This window comes from Protomyctophum bolini (assembly GCF_963924005.1).
Source record: "Protomyctophum bolini genome assembly, chromosome: 14".
Lineage (NCBI taxonomy): Eukaryota > Metazoa > Chordata > Actinopteri > Myctophiformes > Myctophidae > Protomyctophum > Protomyctophum bolini.
Genome location: NC_137875.1, coordinates 31,781,641 through 31,804,289, shown reverse-complemented (window position 1 = coordinate 31,804,289; position 22,649 = coordinate 31,781,641). Strand labels below are relative to the sequence as shown.

The 22,649-nt window shown below is 42.8% G+C and overlaps 1 protein-coding gene across 2 annotated transcripts in view; it reads right to left on the bottom strand.

Annotated features, from left to right (window-relative positions):
* Positions 1 to 91: 91 nt before the first annotated feature.
* Positions 92 to 22,649, bottom strand: part of actn2b (actinin, alpha 2b) — a 32,880-nt gene continuing 10,322 nt past the window's right edge. For both annotated transcript variants that reach the window (XM_080781621.1, XM_080781622.1), the window contains 15 exons: positions 21,705 to 21,786; positions 20,045 to 20,130; positions 19,453 to 19,545; positions 18,982 to 19,212; positions 18,223 to 18,370; positions 17,656 to 17,806; positions 7,413 to 7,521; positions 5,913 to 6,053; positions 5,600 to 5,782; positions 4,909 to 5,043; positions 4,000 to 4,179; positions 3,036 to 3,182; positions 2,580 to 2,645; positions 2,316 to 2,474; positions 92 to 1,376 (listed from right to left, as the gene is read on the bottom strand). In XM_080781621.1, coding sequence (XP_080637747.1) covers positions 1,224 to 1,376; positions 2,316 to 2,474; positions 2,580 to 2,645; positions 3,036 to 3,182; positions 4,000 to 4,179; positions 4,909 to 5,043; positions 5,600 to 5,782; positions 5,913 to 6,053; positions 7,413 to 7,521; positions 17,656 to 17,806; positions 18,223 to 18,370; positions 18,982 to 19,212; positions 19,453 to 19,545; positions 20,045 to 20,130; positions 21,705 to 21,786 — 2,064 coding nt within the window. In that variant the 3' untranslated portion in view covers positions 92 to 1,223. The remainder of the gene's footprint in view (positions 1,377 to 2,315; positions 2,475 to 2,579; positions 2,646 to 3,035; positions 3,183 to 3,999; positions 4,180 to 4,908; positions 5,044 to 5,599; positions 5,783 to 5,912; positions 6,054 to 7,412; positions 7,522 to 17,655; positions 17,807 to 18,222; positions 18,371 to 18,981; positions 19,213 to 19,452; positions 19,546 to 20,044; positions 20,131 to 21,704; positions 21,787 to 22,649) is intronic.

Genomic DNA, 22,649 nt, shown 5'->3' with positions numbered 1-22,649 from the left:
TCACTTCTTTTGGGCTGGTTTTTCTAAACCGGGTTGCTCCATTCTCTCAAACTCGGATAAAAAAAGACACACATTTCAACTAATCATGAGTTTATTGGGTGATTTGGTTACCTTCAAGTACAAAGTTTACTGAAATCATCAACATCAGCACCAGCAAGTTGTTTCAAACATTTAATTTATGGTAGGATATAAACCTTGATGGTAGGGTGATATTTCTGTCTGATGTGATGTCCACCAAAGCACAACATAACATAGGCCTATTTTTCATCTGTGGCACACTTTACTGTGGTACATTAGGGAAAATATTAACAATCTGTATCATCTAATTCTAAGGCAAATGGTTCATAAATAAACAGTTGACTATGTTTTATTCAAACCATTGACTGTCAGATTTCTTAATGGTTCATAATCTGGCATTGCATAAGAAAACACTTTTGTTACCAATTTGACAAAATTTGTGACACATTAACGCTATAGTAAAATATAGCAGGAACTGGTCGCCTTGCTTGGAACAATATTTTCAATAATGGTGCATGAGTGTAACATTATACAATATGTAAATGTCTTGGGTGTAATACTGTTATACTGTGAATTATCAAACACACAGAAAGCCAACACATTACACAAGGAAATCCTCAGTATCCTAAATATGGACACGTAACGGTCCATTTTCAAGTTGAACTAACACTGAGGACTTTTCTGTGTAGCCTGACCAGCATTATACTAATCATGGATATATCAATGGATATTTATAATATTGATATATTCATGTCATGAAATCTATCTTGGCTGACCTTTAAAATACTGTATACCCAAACAAAGGCACTGTCTTATTCTCCTGCTGTATGAGGATGTCAAAAGTATGTATCGTTTCTTGAAATAGCCTACAGAACGCAATACTGTGCCACACTAGAAAATATTAAATGTAATGTAAAATAATGTTGCACTTCAAATTGTGAACAGAGTATGGCTTACTTCTTATTAATGTTGAGGTGTGTATTTTTGGGACCAGGTCATTCATGGAGAATAGGAGGTGTTGACCAAGACACCACAATGCACATAAGTGCAGATATGTCTCTAGAGAGACAAATAAACAGGAATCTAATGGCTATGGCCAAAAGCATATTTTATGAAACATATATGTGATGTCTTGATTTAATTTCAAAATAGAGGGACAGGTAGGTTGGAGGGTCAACATGTGAGGCATAGTCTGGAAGTGGGTGTTAGAGGTCGCTTTCTCCATAGAGGGCAGTAGAGAAGGCGGTGTAATCTAGCGCCCCCGGTGGTGCTCCAGTGCAAGGAGGCATCCTCATGATGCAGTACTCAGCCTGGTCTGGGGGAAGCTCTCTCCTCAACTCCTCCACCAGGATGTAGGGCTGTGGTGATAAGGGACATGACAGAAAACATGTTTTGAAAAGATCAGCTTTTCTAGCGGTAGTGGTCAAAATGTATAGCACTGTGAGGGCAGTAGTGACAAATCCCAAAATGGAAGTAAACTGCATTGACTGCACTACTATGAACAGGTCTTTAATAAACCATCTCAATACTACAAAGGCTGATCAAAAAGTTATTTTTTTTGTGGAGTTTGCATGTTCTCCCCGTGTCCCCTAGGGTAGGTATCCTCACAAAAACATGCAGTAATCCTGGTCTCTAAACTGCCTCCCCCTGGCCAGCCGGGGCGCCTGCTGGAGGGGAAAGGAACTGGTTGGAATAATGTGTTCCTTTCACGCGCTACGTCCAACCAGGGAAACTCCCCCCTGTCAGGCGTAAAGGAGCAACTTGGACACTCAAGCATGAAGGAAGCATGAGTTAAGTCCGTTGCTCTCCCCAGGTTGGCGGAGGGTGTGTAGAGCCCAGGATCACAGTAGATGATTGACACAGGGGTGAAAAATGGGTTACAAAATCGTGGGATGAAAAATATATTTAAAAAAAAAAAAGTTATTTTTTAAATTAATTTAATGAATTACGTACATACAACTTAATTGTTATCTGCTGTCTGATCAAAGTAATCTGCCCTATATGCCTATGTTGCTGCCACTTTCAGAAGCAATGCTGAAAGTATTTCCAGTCTTTTGAAACATTAAGTTCTGCTGTTAAAGTTTATAGAATATTGGAATGGCTGCGATCAAATAATTGATCTCATGCAAGTTTCAAGTCAAGTATTTTCATTCCACTGCAGTCCAATGACTTCCTTGAAAATCAAACTACTGTAAATGTACATTGTGCTTTAAATGCACACAAAAGTCAGTGGACTAAACATAACCTACAATTGGTATGGTACTTTAAGTCAAATGTCCACAGACGAAATAACACACCTTGTCAGCTGCCAGGATCCTGAAGGATGCCACTACTTGCTCTGCGGTGTCTGTTTCAGCCGTCTCTCTGGTCATGAAATCAATGAATGACTGGAAGGAGACCAGGCCAGTGGCACTGGGGTCGACCAGTAGCATTATACGTGCAAACTCCACCTCTCCCTTAGAAAAAGTGAACAAGTTTGGACGTAAGGATTTGTATATGATCATCAGTCATTACAAATAACACAAACAGAGAGAACGGGTAAGAAGAATCAAGTACTCTACCAAGTCATAACCCATGGAGATGAGACAGGCTCTAAAGTCGTCGGTTTCCATTGCACCATTCTTCTTCTATTGTTGGCGCAATCACAGAGGCCGAGCCACCATATAGGACATGACGGAAGAAGAGCAGGAAAGCAGTGCGATCAAGGAAAGAGCACCGTTATTACAGATAGGAAGAACACAGGCAGGCAGGCATACTCAAAGTAAAAGCTAGAGCATTCCACTGCACAGTACAATAATAACTACTGACATTGTGTTATTCTTTTGTCAGTCCCAATCCACAAGGTGTTATTGGCAAGGTACACAGTAGCCTCAGAAGGTCAGACCTTGGGGGACAAACTTGGGACCTTCCATTCTCTAGACCCGTGTTGCTACCCACAAGGCTGTAATGTTATTAATACAGTGTAGCTGAAAAAGGACCTCAAGGCAGGGTCAGTCTACTTGAATGGAGCACTGTACCCGGTCAAAGTGGTTGAAGGAAGATCTGAACTCGTTCATCTGCTGCTGGCTGATGCCCTTGGCGTCGCGGGTCAGGACCTGGGTCTCGATCTCGTTGATGGTGCGGGCGATGGTGGTGAGGAGCAGCTCCCAGCCCACACGAATGTGCTGTTGATGTGGTGACAGGCAGGATAACTCAGAAAAGCATGTATTATTTTAATCCTGTCATGTAGTACAACACTGTCCCTGTTGCTGCTAACCAGTCACCAGCAGCTTCTTTTCGCCTAACAGTGGTTAGTTTAACAGAAGCGGACTAACACCCTGCTGAGCAGCCCCCAACCAACCGGTAGGAGTTGTTAGTGCAGCGGCAAAAACACAATCCCCTGCAGACTTTCCAACTGTGAACACACAACACAGCTTATTTAATTGGAGTGCAGGGCCAAGCCGGAGGCACTACATAGTCTGGGTGTGAGAGGTCGGAGTAATGGGTGGATACCCCTGCGGCGATCCCAGACAAGATTACCAACTTGTGTTCAAGTTGTTACGGTATTAATATGACGTTTCAATCAAATATGACAACGTTTCAGTCTTCAGGCTCTTAACCAAAGATCCACAATGAATCGAAACTTCAGTTCATACATTATGTGATCACACTTCACTGTCTGACACAAAATGAACACTGTCACTATGTATGGTATTGTACATTCTCCTGATATTGCGAGAAAAAGAATGGCTTTTTGTTTGTCCCTAGTCTAAACACATGTGTCACACTGTGGACACTGGATGGCTGTGATACAGACACAGTTTGTGAATCTGTACAACATGGGTTAAAGTGTGTGTGTGTGTGTGTGTGTGTGTGTGTGTGTGTGTGTGTGTGTGTGTGTGTGTGTGTGTGTGTGTGTGTGTGTGTGTGTGCGTGTGCGAGCGAGCGACTGCTTGTGTGAGTGTATAAGCCAGAGGGTCTATCATATCCATCCTCCCATACCTCCATGGTGTAGTTGGTGTGTTTGTTATCAAACACTAGCGACTCCTGGATGAGCTGGTGGTCTCCCTCCAACTTGTCAATGTTGGGCTTATAGGTGACGATGACGTGCTCACACTGCTTCAGCTGTGTCATCTGGTCCTCCAGAGTCCCGCCCAGCTCCAGAGAACAGCGACCTATCTCCTGTCAGGAGAGCACACATAAACACACAGACGTAAAGGGTGTTCAATAGACCAATTATTTTTTACAAACATTGGGACTGGGCGCACGGGTGACTGTTTCATGTAATCAATTCCACAACAGTATTGCACACAGAGAACAGCTGACATCGTGGATGCGACTGTTGTGAGCTTACAGGTCTGCGTGCGCGACACCATCACGGGACGAAGCATAAATTATACTTGATGGGTTGCAGGTGAGGCTCTGCTGCCGTGATGTGATCGTGAGCGCACCTCCCGTTCTTATGACAGCGACAGTGTAGGTGTGATTTTGAGGACAACTGATTTGAATTGCTATTATTGTTCAAACACAACAGAAACCAAGGATTATATATTTCAAGGGCGAGAGATCACAATAAAAATCCTAATCATTCTTCCTCCACACTGCGAGAAAAACAGCATCTGAAAGTTTGATGGTGCATTTTTTACATACGAGTGCCATTAGAACTCCAGAGAGTCCAGACAGCGATGATATATTGATTGTATTTGGCATTCTGCATAACTCTGGAGGCTGGTAAGAAAATATATATATATATATTTGCTATGCCCGGCTATGTGTATTACAGTTTTTGGAATAAAGGGTGACATGATATATACATGTACTGAAAATAGCTAAGCTTGTAGATCTGCTATTTTCAGTGCGCAAGATATAACATAACAATTATAAATCAGGCATGAGATGGAGAGAACTCACCTCCATCCTGGTTGTTATCCAGGGTCCGATGAGGTTGGCCTGGGCAGCAAACTGCCGTCTCAGTCTCTCGTGGGAATGCTGACGTGCCATCTCTTCCTGGAGAGCGCCATCTCTCTGCGGAACCAGCTTCTTCACCTACAAATTGCATAAATACTGTAAATTCTGAGTTGGCCATTTGGTATGCTACCATACATTGACACGGAAACGCGTGGAGTCACCACCCCCAGGGTAAATTGTGATTTGCTCTCGTTCACTGCAATGCAATTTGCGGCATTTCCAAAACAATATTGCGCAGAGTAGCGATTATCAAACGTATTTGCAATGCCATACGTTGAAAGATCTGTTGCCCGTGGACAAGGCACGTTACCTCCGCAAGTTAGATATTATCGGCATAGATGTTTGTCCGTATGTGATTAAGGATTGGAAAAAGTTGCATTGGCAGCCATAGAAAATTCTGCCAGGGTAAAAAGACCGGATGTGACGTTATTGGGCGTTCCTGTCTTGTTTCGTGTCAGTGTATAGTAATAATCATGCACTTCAACGCTTACTGTGCTTACATGGGTGCTTTACTAATCCAAAATACGTTTTAGAGATGAATATACTAACACCACGTTGTTGAAACTTTGAGGCTGCATGGCCAAGAACTGCCAAAATGACCAGTGTGCATGTGAGTTTCAAAACCATTTGCTACCTTATCCCACTTGTCGAGGAGATCTTCGGTGGTGAGAGTGCTGTAAGGGTTGGTGATGTTGGCCTTGATGCCGTAGCTCTGAGATATTTTATGAACCTCACTGTGGATGCCCAATATTGCCTGCCTCTCTCCATCTGCCTGAGGAAGTGTGGCTTTGAACTGCTCATGAGCTGCGATTAAACTCTGGAAGGAACAAAATAAGTCACGGGTAAAACTGGAATGAGGAAAAGCTTCTTTTGAGAGCATTTATAAATTGTTTTACACTCTGGATTTCATATATAATACGCAGCTGTATAATAGTCAAAGAGCCTACCTGTACTTCCTCAATGGTGTGCACAATAAACATATCTTGCAGGTCCTCCATGGCTCCCTCCATCCAGTTGTTGAAAGGTGCTGACCTCTTTGCAAATTCTAAGAACAGCTGATCGATGGTCTCCAGTAGCTTCTCTGTCCGCTGCAGGGATCAGAAACAAAACACTAAACCCAGTTCAATGTCATGCTCTAGCCATGGACCTACAGCACAGAGAAGTCACACAGATGTCCCCAAGACTAACATCCCCTCATCGTTGAAATCACTAATCTCTTATTGACCACCGAATTTGGCCAGGCTATATTAGAGATGCCATTACACTCTGTGTGGGGTGGTGGGGAGTGGAGACTGAAAGCACAATTTGCAGGTCCGGAGAGACACACACAGATCAGGAGGAGCTCAAGGGAAGTTGCTAGTGGGCTTTTTGCCAAACACAAGCTGGTCAGACTTCTGTAAATCTATGTGCCCTTTATCCCCTCCAACCACCCATTTTACATGCTTATCTGGGTCAGGGCGCTTATTTTTGTTCACAATGTCTTTGCTATATTATGAGATTTTGCCACATCACTTGAGGCTACTATGGCATTTTACTGCACTCTTGTGGGGACTTGCTAGAATAACATGGGAATGCCTTTCCAGTTAACTTCCCACTGGCTGTAATGATAAAACACTCAAATATCCTGATCATGGAATTTCCCACCTCTGTGCATGTGGAGAAAATAAATCAGTTTGTCACTATACGACTACAGCTCATTACCAAGTTCATGTTATTGTCTCCATCAGGCCAGAGGCAGGGACAGATATCGTTCCTGTTTTCTGTGTCTGGCCCTGTAGACACAATTGACACAAGGCTTTAAAGATTAGCAGCCTTTCCCCCGATGTGCATATAATTCTACAACATCATCACATGCATGCCAGTGTTGTGTGTGTGTGTGTGTGTGTGTGTGTGAGAACTTGTAGATCGGCTACTCTTTTCTTAATTTTTATCCCACAATTTTGTAACCCATTTTTCACCCCTGTGTCAATTATCTAATGTGATCCTGGGCTCTACACACCCTCCACCAACCTAGTCCCCATATAAGGGGGACATGGGGAGAGCAACAGACTTGAACTCATGCTTCCTTCATGCCTGGGTATGAGCACTGATGATGCGGAGGAGGAAACACGCTGCCAGCACCCACAGCGTCCCGAGCGGGAATCGAACCCAGGACCTTCTAGCTGTGAAGCGACAGCACTACCAACTGTGCCACCGTGCCCCCATCGACAAATATTTAGTCATAGTTTCATCATGGCTTAGTTTTTATGTAGTTTTTGTCAGTGAAAAAACATTGTCATATTATTAGTCGACGAAAACAACACTGATGCACGCATTGACAGTGATGGAGGGAAGTAGTAGGAGGGTGCCTTCTGGTGGAGATTTGCGTGTCAGATTTTCAGTGTTACCCATATTGTTGTGAACAACCACACACTTTTCCAAACAACCTCCATCCGTGTTAACCTCACCTCCAGGGCCTCTCTCCTCTTTTGGGTCAAGGTTCCCAGCTGGTCCCACAAGTCACAGATGCTCTGGCAGCGCTGGTTCACAGCAGCCACATCGTGATAGTCCAGCTCACTAGAAGGACAAAACATAAGCATTATAGGGTAGGGAGCTTACAGTTAAGGATCTCATATGTAATAGTGTGGACATGTAAAAACAGCAACAACAGTAGTCTTGCCATATTTTCAACAAAAACAAATCAGTGAGGTTGGAGTTTACAAGGATGGATACATGGATACTTCAATGAGCAAAGTGGTTCTCTTTGCCAAACTTTATTCAACAGTGTTTTTATTTGAAAGAACATTCTTGGGAATTACAGTAGCAGGGCATGTCATAATTCACTTTACATTTGTGAAAATCTGAAAGTGCTAAAATATGCATAAACAAACCACACCACTATAAAATAAACTTGGTCTTTCCAAAGTAAATTCAAGACTGCATGTGTCCAAAGTATCTGATAAATTTAAGTGAGTGGAGAGCCCTTCAGCACCCCATATTGTTTTCAAAGTAAGAGGAATTGTAAAGTGTACAATTATGACTGATGGATGTTGCAGTGTAATTATTGCAATACCAATTCCCCATGGCAATTGTTCATAACAAAAACAATATATATATACACACACACATCAGTTGGAAATTGTGAAATGGTAAAACATTCACTGCACAAGCAAACATTTGAAAGTTCAAGCATCAAAAGAAAGGTAGATTTGAATTAGTCAAAGAATAGTTTGTGCTTGTCAAGTTCTCTTGAAGTATAATGCAAATCCAAACAAAATGGTCAAGTGGTTAACATACACAAGTTGACCAGGAAGCCACAACTCCGTGGCAAGACCTTGATCAAGTTCAATTCACATAGCCTATATGTGGCAAAGAACTAAGGCACTTTGCATCACTCCATTCACCTCCAACCTTGTACCCAGAATCTGTAACTTATCTAGCCTGCCAATGCACCATACAAGCTGAAGAGGTGAAATAGCACAAGTCAATTCAGGTCAAGATTTAACTATAGACCAAGAGTTGTAAAAAACAAAACAAAGTCAGAGATTAAAGCAGTAAAGTTATTTATTACATCTTATAGTTTCCAAAATGGGTAGATGGCAGAATCACAAGTAGCAGCATCATTACCCTGGTGAGAAAGAGAGAAGTTACTGTAACTTACTGGTAATACATGTAGTCACAATAAAATATTCACAATATAGTAATCAATGATAGTGATATAATTACCAGGTCACCTTTAATAAGCCCTCAACCTCCAACCACCCGCCAAGGTTTAATTGGCTTTAATGCTTGGCCTACTGCAGAGTCACTGGGGATGCTTCCAGGGGCCACCCTTTTAGCACCATCAACCCAAACTGGAATGAAGTTGTCAGGATCATCAAGGAGCCTCTGGTTACCAAGGTTACTGGAGACCTTGAGATGGTGGGCAGGTCTGGTGGGGATCTTTGGAGGGTAAGGGGGAACGCCGTACCGCTTATAGCGAACATCTTGCCAATGGTCTCTGCCCTCCTCATACTCTGTTGAGAAGTGGCTAATGGTGCCTGGTATTTGGCCAATCAAGTTGTGAGCATAATGCCATGGATATGGAGCCCATGGAGGGCTGGGTGGCACTGGTCTTACTGGAGACACATGTAGTCCCTCTTCTGAATAAAGCCAAGGCATAGGAGGCAGCTCAGAGCTCTGCTCTTCAGTTTCACTACTGCCATGCTCCAAGTTCACTTCAAGTTGAGTCAGTGCACCTGGCTCTGGGTAAACTGGTGGCTCTGGGTAAACTGGTAGCTCTGGGTAAACTGGTAGCTCTGGATGAACCAGGGGCTCTGGTAGACTTGGTGGTGTTGGCTCAGGGTAAAACGGTGGGTCCAAGTATGGTGGTGACACTGGTGAGTATACAAGCCCATCATAAGACTCTGGTAGACTTTGTGGTGAAGTAGGCTCCAAGTAAGTCAACTCAGGGTAAACATATGGGTCCAAATATGGTGGAGAGTATACAAGCGCATCATCATCATGTGGCTGCCATGAAGACCCAGCAAACTCTTTTTGATTATAGTGTAAAAAAGGCTCATCTACATAATAAGGCCTTGCATCTTCAGAGAAAGGTGCAAACACTTGATTATAGGGTACAGAAGGCCCATCTCCGTAATAAGGCCCTGCATCTTCTGAGACAGGCAAACTTCGGGGACCTGGGGAAATAAAGTTACATTTTAAGTTGTAAAGAGCAGTGTATGGGTCCAATCTGATAATTTTGTCAGTTCAAAAGTACCAACCTAGAGGCAAGCAACAAACATTCCAGCTCAGCAGCAAAAAGTTCCACCTACAGTAACAAAGGAAAACTACGTCAGAAAGTCCAACAGCAATATCAAAGTAAAAAAGAATAAACATTGAGCACAGGAAAACCAATCCTACCTCAACAGAAGCCACACAGCCATTGTGCCAGTGAGCTGGAGTAGTGTCTCTTCTGGGCCATTGAGTCAGTTATATAAGAAACACAAGTAGCCTGTGTCCAATCACAGACTGATTACACTAACTACAGGCACCTAGTAGTTATTGGTAACACTGAATATGGAAAAGTCAAAGTACCTTTTCTGTGCTCATTAGTTTTACTTCACTCACTGACAGTGTTGCCAGATGTATGATAATTATCGTATTTGTACGATAATTTTACCATACACACACACACTTTCTTTTTATTCACTAAATTCCCTGGCTGCTGATTTGGGATCCGGTTGGCTTTTCAAAATAAGTCAGTAAATCCGACCCTATCTGTACTTATTAAGGCATTAAAAACAGCGGTTGCGTCTTCCAGTTCAGTGTCAGCCTTTGTGTAATAGTCAGGGGATATTAATCAAATCTGGGAATAAGTTTATTACCAAGAATTTTCTTTACCAATGTGTTTGTAAAGGTGTCTACTAACATATCCCACATTGGTTTCTTCAACCACCCTAGGGGAATCTTTGACAGCTGCTGAAAGTTGGCGTACCATACAATAAGGCAAAATGTTCTGAATTTCATTATGCTTTAAGTAGCATGTGATGTGTCAAACTAGGGTGTTTTCATGATTCTGAATCCATTCCAAGCATTAGTTATTCACGAAAAACAATCCTTGGGCTAAACAAATCTGTCATCACAAATGTGATGAGGTCAGCAAGTGGTTATGGCCGAACTAGTCGTTAAATTAGGGGGTTTTCATAATTCTGAATCCATTCCAAGCATTAGTTTTGCACAAAAAACACTCATTGGGCTTTAAAAGGCCAAAGCCGTCATCACATTTTGGCACATTAGGATTAGGGTTAGGGCACATTTGGGCAAGCGTGGCTATTTAGGCTATTTAGCCCAAGGAGTGTTTTTAGTGCACAACCAATGCTTGGAATGGATACAGAATCATGAAAACACCATAGTTTGACACGTCACATGCTACTTAAAGCATAATGAAATTTAAAACATTTAGCTTTATAATGATTGTATGGCACCCCAACTTTCAGCAGCTGTCAAAACTTCCCCTAGGATGGTTGAATAGAAACCAATGTGGGATATGTTAGTAGACACCTTTTCAAACACATTCTTGGTAAAAATGTATTCCCAGATTTGACATTATACTGATAATATTCCCTGACTATAAGCAAGGTCAATGGCAGAGAAGGTACTCACTTTTGTTACTTAAGTAAACGTATCAATACTGCAATATAGAACTATACTCTGTTACAAGTATGTCCAGAATTCAAAATATACTTGAATAAAAGTACAAAAGTATTGGCAATTTGGCAACACAACAATGTGTACTTAAAGTACCTATACCAAAAGTAGAAATTTCCCATTTCAAGTTTTGTATACAAATATTTTGAAAATAGCAGATCTACAAGCTCACAGTGTAATAATAATCAAAGTAACTAGTAAGTAAAGTTTTCAAATAAATGTAGTGGAGCAAAAATACAATATTTGCCTGATATGTAGTGGAGACTGTAGAGTAGAGTACAGAATTGTACTTAAGTAAATGTACTTAAGAAGGTAAAGTCACCATTAAGCCATGGCACTTTCATGGACGGCAAATCTTGCACCGGAAATTCAATGAATACATGGCAGTGGATGGAGCCGGCTGGACCAGCTCGTGACTAAATATTATTTCTGAACAATTACGACCTTTAATTGTCATATAATCGGTTCAGGAACATAAAGAAGATATATCACAGGTTGTTTTCTAATCACTTGCTTTTCGCTGTGCACAGTACCATCATTTCATTGAGGATCTAAACAGCGGCAGATAGCGTTTGTCTCTGAGGTATCGTGTGGATGCCAGACAGGAAACGGTGGACCGTGGACAGTCCCGCGATACTTGGTTCGTTCAGAAACTTACTTGGTGCTCTTTAGATACCTCTATAAAACTACACAGCGTGCACATCAAAAAGAAACACAGCAGACAATGTGTTTATGTCTTCCGTTATTTTCCAGAAGCGATTACTTTACAAAGGTCTGTCATTCAGAAAGTATTTGTTCATGAGCTGGTCACCGGCCGGGCTCTCATAGACTCCAATGCATTCCATGCGTCGAATCTGCCATCTGGAATTGCATGATAGCAAAAATGACATTGGTGTCCTTATACCTTCTTTTTCATATATCTTGGTAAGGACCAGGAAGTTGCCCGCTTCCAAGCACCATCTATGTGATGCGTTTTTGACTCATAGGAGTGTCAAACAATACAGCCTACGGTATGGTAATTCAACATTTCCCATCTGGCAACACTGCTCAAATAGGCTAGCACAAGTACAATTAAAGGACAACATTGCAGTTTACTTGCAGGACATCAATACAGCAAAAGAGTCTAAATCTTAGGCTAGTTAATTACCCACGGTAACCAGGCTTTGAAGCTACAATGACTGAAGGTGAAAAGTCTTCTGAAAAGTGAGAGTACGATTATGACTGATGGTAACAAAACTCACTGTTGCAATGTAATTGCAGACAATTCCCTATACAAACAAGTTGATCGGCTGAGTAATTAAAATTTGCTTGTCCACATGACGTGCAGACATTCATGGAATGATCACAGCTAAACGTGTGGGGTTTGTGGTCAATAGTTTTAGGTCACAAAAACAGATACACAGAAGTTGACCAGGAAGCCACAACTCAGTGGCAAGACCTTGAGCAAGTCATTTCACTCAGCCTACATATTGCAGAGAGCTATGCCACTTGCTGGGTTCCAATATTTAAACCAAAATGATCTTCGATCCAGTCATTTGCTTAGGGACACTTCACCCTTTTGGCAAAGAATAAATAAATCTATAGATTGACTTTTAGAAGATTTAGAACACTTTCCTGGGGGTCTGTGTGTAATAGCCTATGTGGTTTTAGATATTTTAGCAGTGAGACCAGTGTCAGACACTGGGCTCACTTCCTTCCTGGACTACAATTCCCATAATGCTTTGGTGCACTGCTCCTCCTTGTGGATAGGGGGAGGGTTGTCTTACTGAGACAACATGTAGTCCAAGGACTGTCTAAAGAGGACGGGACGCGAAGACCATAAGGGCGCCACCATGTTGCTCACATGGTGCTCCATGGAAGGAAAGAAACATGCAGTTGAGACCAAGGAAGTTGAACGAGGAAGTGTTGGCTGCATAAAGCCCATTGCACATGTTTCTATCCTTCCATGGAGCACCATGTGAGCAACATGGCGGCGCCCTTATGGTCTTCGCGTCCCATCCTCTTTAGACAGTCCTTGATGTAGTCCAGGAAGTAAGTGAGCCCAGTGTCCATGGCATCAGAGCCAATGGGCTCACTGCTAAAAATCACAAACCCCCAGGAAAGTGTTCTAAATCTTCTAAACATCATTAACATATATTTGGCAAAAAGGGTGAAGTTTCCCTTTAAAGGAGAACTGTTTATTTCAACCAAGGGTCATGTTTTCAGTTATTAGAGGAGGAAGTAAAAGGTGTTAATTCAGTCAGTTTTGGTTAAACCCAGAATATTCCAAAATTGCATATACATTCAAATTCAAAGAACCAAATTATTCCATTAACCAACCTTGTAGGCTACCCAGAACCTATAACTTAACCATCCTGCCAATGTACATGCCATAGACACCACATGAAGATAGAGAATAAGTTAACTCAAATCACATGTTCAAAGTAGACCTATATGGTCATTTAATCAGCAAGTCAAAGATTAAGGCAGTAAAATGATTTATTACATTCATAGTTTCCAAGATGGGGTAGGCATCAGAATCCAAGTTTGGAATCCTTACCTAGTGAGAAAAAGTAGTTAATACATGTAGTCACAAATTACAATAAAATAGTAATCTATGATACTGATAATTACCAGGAGCCACCTTTAAGCCATCACCATCTTTGACTGAAGGCTGCAGGATTGTCAAGCACCTTGACTGCTGTAGTCACTGGGGATCTGTGAAGGGACAAGAGGCCTTCCAGGGGCCAACCTTATAGCACCATCAAACCAATTTGGAATGAAGGCGTCAGGATCATCAAGGAGCTTGGATGCAGGGACACTTGAGACCGTCTGAGGGTGGGCAGGTCTGATGGGGTAAGGGGGAACGCCGTACCGCTTATAGCGAACATCTTGCCAATGGTCTCTGCCCTCCTCATACTCTGTTGAGAAGTGGCTAATGGTGCCTGGTATTTGGCCAATCAAGTTGTGAGCATAATGCCATGGATATAGAGGGCTGGGTGGCACTGGTCTTACTGGAGACACATGTAGTCCCTCTTCTGAATAAAGCCAAGGCATAGGAGGCAGCTCAGAGCTCTGCTCTTCAGTTTCACTACTGCCATGCTCCAAGTTCACTTCAAGTTGAGTCAGTGCACCTGGCTCTGGGTAAACTGGTGGCTCTGGGTAAACTGGTAGCTCTGGATGAACCAGGGGCTCTGGTAGACTTGGTGGTGTGTCTACCAGAACCCAGGGTAAGGGCTCAGGGTAAAACGCTGCAGGGCCCCAGTATGGTGGTGACACTGGTGAGTTTACAAGCCCATCATAATGTGACTGCCATGAAGACTCTGGTAGACTTGGTGGTGAAGTAGGCTCCAATAAGTAAGGCAACTCAACACCAAGTTCTCTTGGCTCAGGGTGAAACAGTGGGTATGGTGGATCGTAGTATACAAGCCCATCATCATCTGGCTGCCATGAAGACCCTGCAGAGACCCCCTCTTCTTGTTTATAGTCTACATAAGGCCCTTCTGCATAATAAAGCCCATCTTTGGAGACAGGCCAACTTCGGGGACCTGGGGTAAATAAAGTTACATTTTAAGTTGTAAAGAGCAGTGTATGGGTCCAATCTGATAATTTTGTCAGTTCAAAAGTACCAACCTAGAGGCAAGCAACAGACATTCCAGCTCAGCAGCAAAAGGTTCCACCTACAGTAACAAAGGAAAACTAAGTCAGAAAGTCCAATAGCAAAGTTAAAAAGAATAAACATTGAGCACAAGAAAATCAAACCTACCTCAACAGAAGCCACACAGCCATCGCCATTGTGCCAGTGAGCTGGAGTAGTGTCTCTGGGCCATTGAGTCAGTTATATAAGAAACACAAGTAGCCTGTGTCCAATCACAGACTGATTAACTACACACCTGGTAGTAATTGGTAATACTAAATATGGTATGGAAAAGTTAACCTTTTCTGTGCTCATTGGATTTACTTCACTGGAAAAAATAGGTTAAAGGACAACATTGGTGTTTACTTGCAGGACATCAATAAAGCAAAATACAATTATTTTAGTGGTAACATTTTGACAATAAAAATTGAAATGGTAACTTTTATTGCACTCTGCAGGCACACAAACCCAATTTATCTCCATCACCATCATCACAAACTACACCTGTACACCACCACCACCACCATCTTCAGCATATAGCCTAGGTGCTTTTCCATCAAGACTTTTTGAAAATAGGAAGTGAGTAAGTAGGTAATTTGAAAAAAGAAAAGCGCATTTTTCTTGTTTCCATCCACTGATAAAATGAGCTTAATTCTTGGGAGCTTTTAAATAAGCAGTAGGTGGCGCTATTTTGCCAGTCAAGTGAGATGCATATTTTACCATTTGATGTTCTGTTAAGACACTACCTGATCTGAAATCTGATAGCATCACACACTACAGAATAATCTTACACGATTATTTTATCATGACACACACACGCGCACACACACACACACACACACACACACACACACACACACACACACACACACACAGTTGTCTGATTTGTGCTTCTTACGGTGCATTTGACGTTGTTTTAGGCTATAAAAGGCTATAAAAATATTATACAGGGACTGCCTGGTTGGCGATTGGTCTGCAAGACCACTGTCCAGAGGCTGTCTTTCAATCAGGCTGTCTGTTAAATAAATATAGGCGTGTGTTGTTGACTTGACAGGGTCTGGTTTCGTTTTCAAGTACAGGGACGAGGGATGCCGTCTCCTCCCCTGCAACTTGACAGTAAATTTCCATTTTGGCCGTGTTGATGTCGCTTCTGTTGTTGACTACTATAGTTTCCCCTCGTCCGAGCTGTTTAGGAGAAATATCACCGAACCTAACTTCCATGATAAACGCACTCACCGGGGGAGAGTAAGAGTCTCAGCCTGCAGACAGAGGCTTCGAGAGTGTGTAAATTGATGTAGCCTATGTACACATCCCATCCCATCCCACATTTTTCTTTTCCAAATGTTCAAATGCTCAATGCTTTCTAATTAGAAATCTTTTCCGCAAGTGTTTCCATACCCCATTTGGGCATTTCACTTTTTCGATATAACCAATGTGGTCTCGTGACAATCCATATCTTCGTTATATTTGCAATAAGAATCAGGCTATGTCAAATGGTCAACTACATTTCTGTGCTCATTCAATGATCATGGGTTCTGCAGGTTTGGAGAGCAGTCACCTCATGCAGTACCCTGTAGAGTCTTTGAGACAATGGCTTTCTCTACACTGTCAACAGCACTGTTGCCTAGTGCTAATTACAGAGAGAGAGAGAGAGAGAGAGAGAGAGAGAGGCAGGGGGAGTTGCACCACTCAGTTCACACAGGTGTGATTTTTTTACATGATAGTAGCGCTCGTTGGCTGTGTTTGTTTGGTTAATAAACGGGTTGGGTGCAGTAGGGTTAGCCATAGCTACATGATTGACAACAACGTCATCTGCTTTCCTACTATTCTGATTGGTTGGTATGAACCAATCACCGAAGACTGCCGCTTTGACGACACCAAATGCCATAAACTGCTGCCGTGGGGAGAGCTTTCAGTCTGAATAATGAAGTGAGTGTCAGGCTACCTCAGTGCCCCTCACCCTATTAAAACTGGCTAATGAGGAGGGCGGACCTCACGTAATGTGTGTTGTCTAACCTTGATGGGCATACACTGATGCGATCTCCATATATGGGCATCAAAGGGACAAGGACTGAAACAGAGATCTGGTTGTCCATAGCCACATAGCCGCTATATATGCCCATATATGGTCATTTGCATATATGGGGCCGACCGACTTCAAACTCGGAGTGTGCTCGAGGTAGTGTTGAGGTAGTGTTGAACCGTGCAGATGTCCAGAACCGTGGCAAGAACCTCTAGTTTATGAAACTTGCTCAGACAGAAAAACAGGATTTATCATACCATCGTCACTTTGACTTATAGTCTAACAATCTGGCAGGCCCCTGAACACATGTATTCACTCCAAAATGTATACCTAACACACTTATAAAGCGTAATACATAGATATACCTAGATATTTCCAAGTAAAATCGAGCGATGAAAACAATCTAACTTTATGAGTTAGGTGCTTAATTATTCACCCATTTAATTTGCTTTTATTCTGGTTCAGACCTATAGGCTATATACATACTTGAAAGCAATCTTGGTGGAATCAGAAGGATCGGCCGGAGATGTCTTGATCATGTGACCACAGTGATAATGTGTACTGGTTTGCCCGAGTTTTGTAGGAGTAGCTACAAAAACAGTGTAATGGCGGAAATTCTTGTCAGGTAGAAATGAGCGTGGCGCCGCATGACCTATTACTATTATGTGGAGTTGCGTCATGATCCAAGGAATCCAACAATTAGACAGTACGACCTACGGTTCAAGAGTTGCATGTTATGTATCACGCCAATCAATCCAACAGTGCCGGAGATTAGCTGCTCACAGACACATGGGCGGACAGACATGGGTTTAAACATAGTCTCCGACCTAGCAAAGACAATATCAGAACAAGAATTATGAGAAATCAAATGCACGATACATACTTTAGCTCCTGTGCTATGGCAGCAATCTGCTCCACTCGGTCCTGATGGGCAGCTAGGTCACTCTCAAAGGCCTCATGTTTACGAAGCAATGCCCGCATCTCTGTCAGGGTGGCAGTCTCATATTCCTTCTGGGAGAGGATCAGCTCTTTATCTGGATATCAAACACATACACAAAATAATAAGTAAGGAAAGGATAGGAAAGATAGAAAGCGGGTAGAATTATTTATAATACTGATTGGCTGGTATAGTCCAGTGTGTGTGTGTGTGTGTGTGTGTGTGTGTGTGTGTGCGTGCGTGCGTGCGTGCGTGCGTGCGTGCGTGCGTGCGTGCGTGTGTGTGTGTGTGTGTGTGTGTGTGTGTGTGAGAGCGTTTGCGTGTGTGTGTGTGTGTGTGTGTGTGTGTCACTCCACCTGGATAAAGCAGAAAGTGGTACGGGACGGGTATGCAGTTTATGCACAGACAGTTGGGGACAGATAAGCAAGAAGCTAATCTACACAAATACACAAGCAGATAAATCAAAGACAGACCAGTAGACTAGACAGCCGTAACCGTAAGTATAGGACTGACCGCTTGCCCAGTTCTCATGGGCGGTGGCTTTTTGGCGGAACTTTTCGGCCAGGTGATCCAACCTCTCCAGCCTCCGGATCTCAGTGAGAAGCCATTCCTCGTAGCCCTTCTCTGCCTGCTCCAGGCCCTGCCAGGCACTGGCTATGTCCTGCAAACATACAGTGACATCAACTTAGAGTGTAAAGAATGGACCCTGAGTCATTTGTTTGTTGTGCATGCACATTAAAATCCCCAGTTCAACTCAGTCACTATTCCTGATAGGAATCGTTGCTTTCAGTCAGGAGCACAAACACACAGTATTCAAAAAATGAATAAAAGAAAGGAATAATTTCTGACTTAACCAAGCATCTCGTTTGGAATATTAAAGGTGGTTGCACACCGGCCGCGTTTTTCGGAAAATTGATGGAGAAATGCAGCTAAAAATCCGAAAAACACGCTTGGTGTGTGGGGAGTCGGGACCTTAACACTTCTAAAGAGAGATCAGACTTATTAGCGCGAGGTAGTAATGGAACAATTCACATCCCGGTTTTTGGGGAAAATGGAAGACGGGGCTTTTCAGAGTAAAATCTCCCTCATCTGCTGGGCACTCTAGCGCCTTTATTTTGAAAACGTTTGGGGCATAGAAAGTGTTAATTGTGTACAGTAGCTGATCATATTCAAGCAAATCACTTGTCCTAGCCTTATTGACCAACCCATGCAGTCTTATGCAATGATTCAAATGTAATTTTATGTTATGTAGACATGGTGTCTGAGACTTACAGACACCATCTTCCCCTCAGAGGGCATGAAGGCGGGGCGGTTGCTGATTCGCAGCTTGGTCTGCAAGGTGTTGAAGCTGATCTCCAGCTGGCACTTCTCCTGCACTTTGGGGGGCTTGTGCATGCGCCTGTAGTCCCTGAAGTCTTCCAGTTTCCTCTGCATCTCCGCCATGGTCTTCTCTGGGCTGCGGTTTTCCAACCAGGGGGTGGTGCGGCGGATCCATTCCAGTAGCTATAGTTGGAGAAGCATGGTTCAGGTTGAGATAAAGAAGGACCTGGGAGAGTTCTCCTTGTGGAGATCTGTCATAATAACCAGTCTAAGAAAGCTGTGATGAATTATTAATTTCTATAGAGAAGATATACGCAGCAGTGCCAGTAACTAAGCAGAGGAGGAGGAGAGACGAATGCACTCCTATAAGGTCGCACTTTTCAGATGTTTGTTTCTTGAAGCCAGGGAAGGGTATTTGTTTACCTCACTGGCCAGTCTTTCATACTCCTCCATCATTTTCTCGTTCTCCTGGTTCACACCCAGGACCTTGCAGATTCTGTTGGCTGCTGTCTCTGCCTAAGAGATCAACAACACAGCAAGGGATGAAAACAAGACCCCAAATAATGCAACCTGCCATGTTCATGTCCTCTTTACAAAACCCACCATGCACATACAGTCCTAGAGAAAGTCAGTCAAGACAACCCACATATTGGTATTGGTACAGTATGTATATTTATTGTATAGAGGTCATATTTATTGTAACTATGAGCCCTCACATCTAGAATGTGATGTCAGAGGTCCGCCCCCCTTGCCCAACCCGCTCAGTCCTCCCTTAAGCCAGTTCTAAAATAGGATATCATGGCAATAGGTTTGGTTATATGTTCAGTACAGGGTGAGCCACTGCAATCAAGTTTCCTGACTGAAATTTACATTTACATATTTACATAATTATCATTAAAGGTAATATTGATAACATTTTTAAATATACAAGTAATAAAAAATGTCATAATACATCCACAGAGATTTAAAAAGGTGTGTTTGTGTGTGTTCTAATCTATAGGTTCAAAATTTGTACCTGCTCTGCCCCAGCGAAAGCGTGGTAAAAGCAGGACACATAGGTCATGATGGCTCTCTCGTCAGGCTTGGGGGTGTTTATGATATCTACAATGCAGAGGGGGAGGAGGGGGATGAGGGAGAGGAGGGAGATGAAGGGGCAAGGACAAGAGAGAGAGGAGGCATCAAAAGGACTGACGATGGAGGATGGAGGAAGTGTAGCATTTGTGTACTACTTGTATACTACACCTATTTAAATGAATATAGTGTGGTATATTTATTTTCTACCAAGTAAAATGTAACTTGTTGAGTGGATAACCTGAGGATTTTACTGTGTATGCATATACACACAGCTGGCTGACCAGGACAGCCTTTAGCAGTGTTGGGCCTGAACATCGTTCACGAACTCGTTCATATTTTGGGTGAACGTGAACCGAATGTACTGTATTTCTGCTTGATGAACGTTATTGTGAACTCGTTCAAACGTCGTTCTCTCAGTTCAAGACGAAAACCCAGCAAAAACCCACCCTAAACAGGCCTTAACATGTAGCGGAGAAAACACCAATCTCGTCCAGTCCTGGACTGGTAAAGCATAATAAACCCAAATCCAATTTAACGTAATCTCTCTCTGGAGCGGCAGCACACAGTTTACAATGATGTGCGCTTATCCACGCAGACAGCCAGACACAGAACATGTCCTGACCCAAACACTGAGGTGGCAGTGGCTATTGTGGCAATTCACAATACAAAACAGACACAGTCAAACTTTTAAAGGTTTATTCCCAATAGGAATAAAGTCTGTGGTTCTATTTGGGCTATGGCGATAATTTGGGCAATGTACTGAATAATTAAATGAACTAGTTCATTTTTGGAACCATGAACTTTAGTTCCAAATGAATTATGAACTATGAACTGAACTTTCCCAATACTGGCCTTCAGTTAGTTTGAACTCACTGAAGTGAAGCAAAGGTCAGCCTTTAGACGGGATTAAAAGAAAGAATCTAGGGCTGGAACACAGCGGGATTTGTTGTCGTTATCAAGTTGCTGAGCAATTCACACAATCTGAATGCAAGGACAATTGCAGGCTTCACAATGTGACTTAGATCTAGAACGGCCTCACCTTCTCTACATCCGAGAATGTGTGATAGTAATTGGATGCATACTGTAAGTCATTAGGTTTAAATTAGCTGGCTATGTCTGTGTATGGGGCATTGTAGAACAAGTTTTCCAGCAAATACTGTGCGCAGGGTTCAATCCCACCTCTGGTCATCCACTGGTCAGACTGAATTAAATACATGAATTTCCTTTTTGGAAATGTAGACTGTGTGATATGTATAAAACTATTCAGATTATTATCATTTCTGTTGGGTCATATCACAATTTACCAATTTTACCTATCCCTATTCTATCGTGCACATTTTTTAATGTTGTTTTTTCCTCCATTTAAAAAAAAAAGACAGATCTACAAACTCAGAACACTTTGCGATGCGAGCTTTTAGATTGCCTATTTGTGCTATTCATTGTGCAACAACAACGTATATTTCAAGTAGTAAAGAATATATCCCCTCCCGTTTCTTTTACAAATCGAGTCCTGACCATATGAGATATTCAATATCCTTATAGCTTAAATAAGGACCATGAATCCATATTAGGTCATGCTATATAATATAATAAAGCGTTACCTTCAGCGTCCAGCATTTTGGGAATGTCCAGGTGTTTCTCTGCAATGTCAAAAGCCAGGTTCAGGTTCCCCAGAGGATCATCCTAAATAAAGAGACACAATGCTAATCAGTGCACAGCCATGGTGGACTTAAAATACTTCTGTGATGACCTCTCATGTACAGTAGATCTTAATGGTAAATGCTATAGTGGGAAGACAACACGCCCCTGACTGGAACATGCACAGAGAATTGTTTTTAAAGGTTGCAGATGTATATTTAACAAGCCGAAACTGTGCTTGGCTTGCTTGTTGATCAGTGTGTTCAGGTTTTGGTACCCACTAGCTGGATTACTGTGGGTGCAATGCACATCACTTATGTTGCCCGGGTTATTGAAATAGCCTCTCTCTCACTCCCCCCCCCCCCCACCCCCCCACCCACTCTCTGTGTCCCACGATAGAGCAGCTGGTCTGATATCATAGAACAGCCGGGGCATTTTCACGGTGTGGCTCAACAAAAACCACAAGAGGGTGACAGGGTCTGTGTGTGTGTGTGTGTGTGTGTGTGTGTGTGTGTGTGTGTGTGTGTGTGTGTGTGTGCGACTGTGCGTGCGTGCGTGGGCGTGTGCCTGCGTGCGTGGATGGGGGCATACGTTAGTCTGACGAACCAATAGTCCAGCATGTGTGGCCGGTTAAGACACACCCGTGGCTTGTGGTTAGTGTTAGGGTTAGGTTAGGGGTAGGGTTAGTAATGTTGGATTATGGGGACGTCGGACTAACGTTACAAACCTATGTGTGTGTGTGTGTGTCCTGAGATAATCTTGGACCAAACGTATGCACACACGCACGCACACGCGCGCGCACACACACACACACACACACACACACACACACACACACACACACACACACACACAGATAGGCCAGGGAGGGAGGAGGGCATGTACAGTACAGTACAGTACAGTACAGT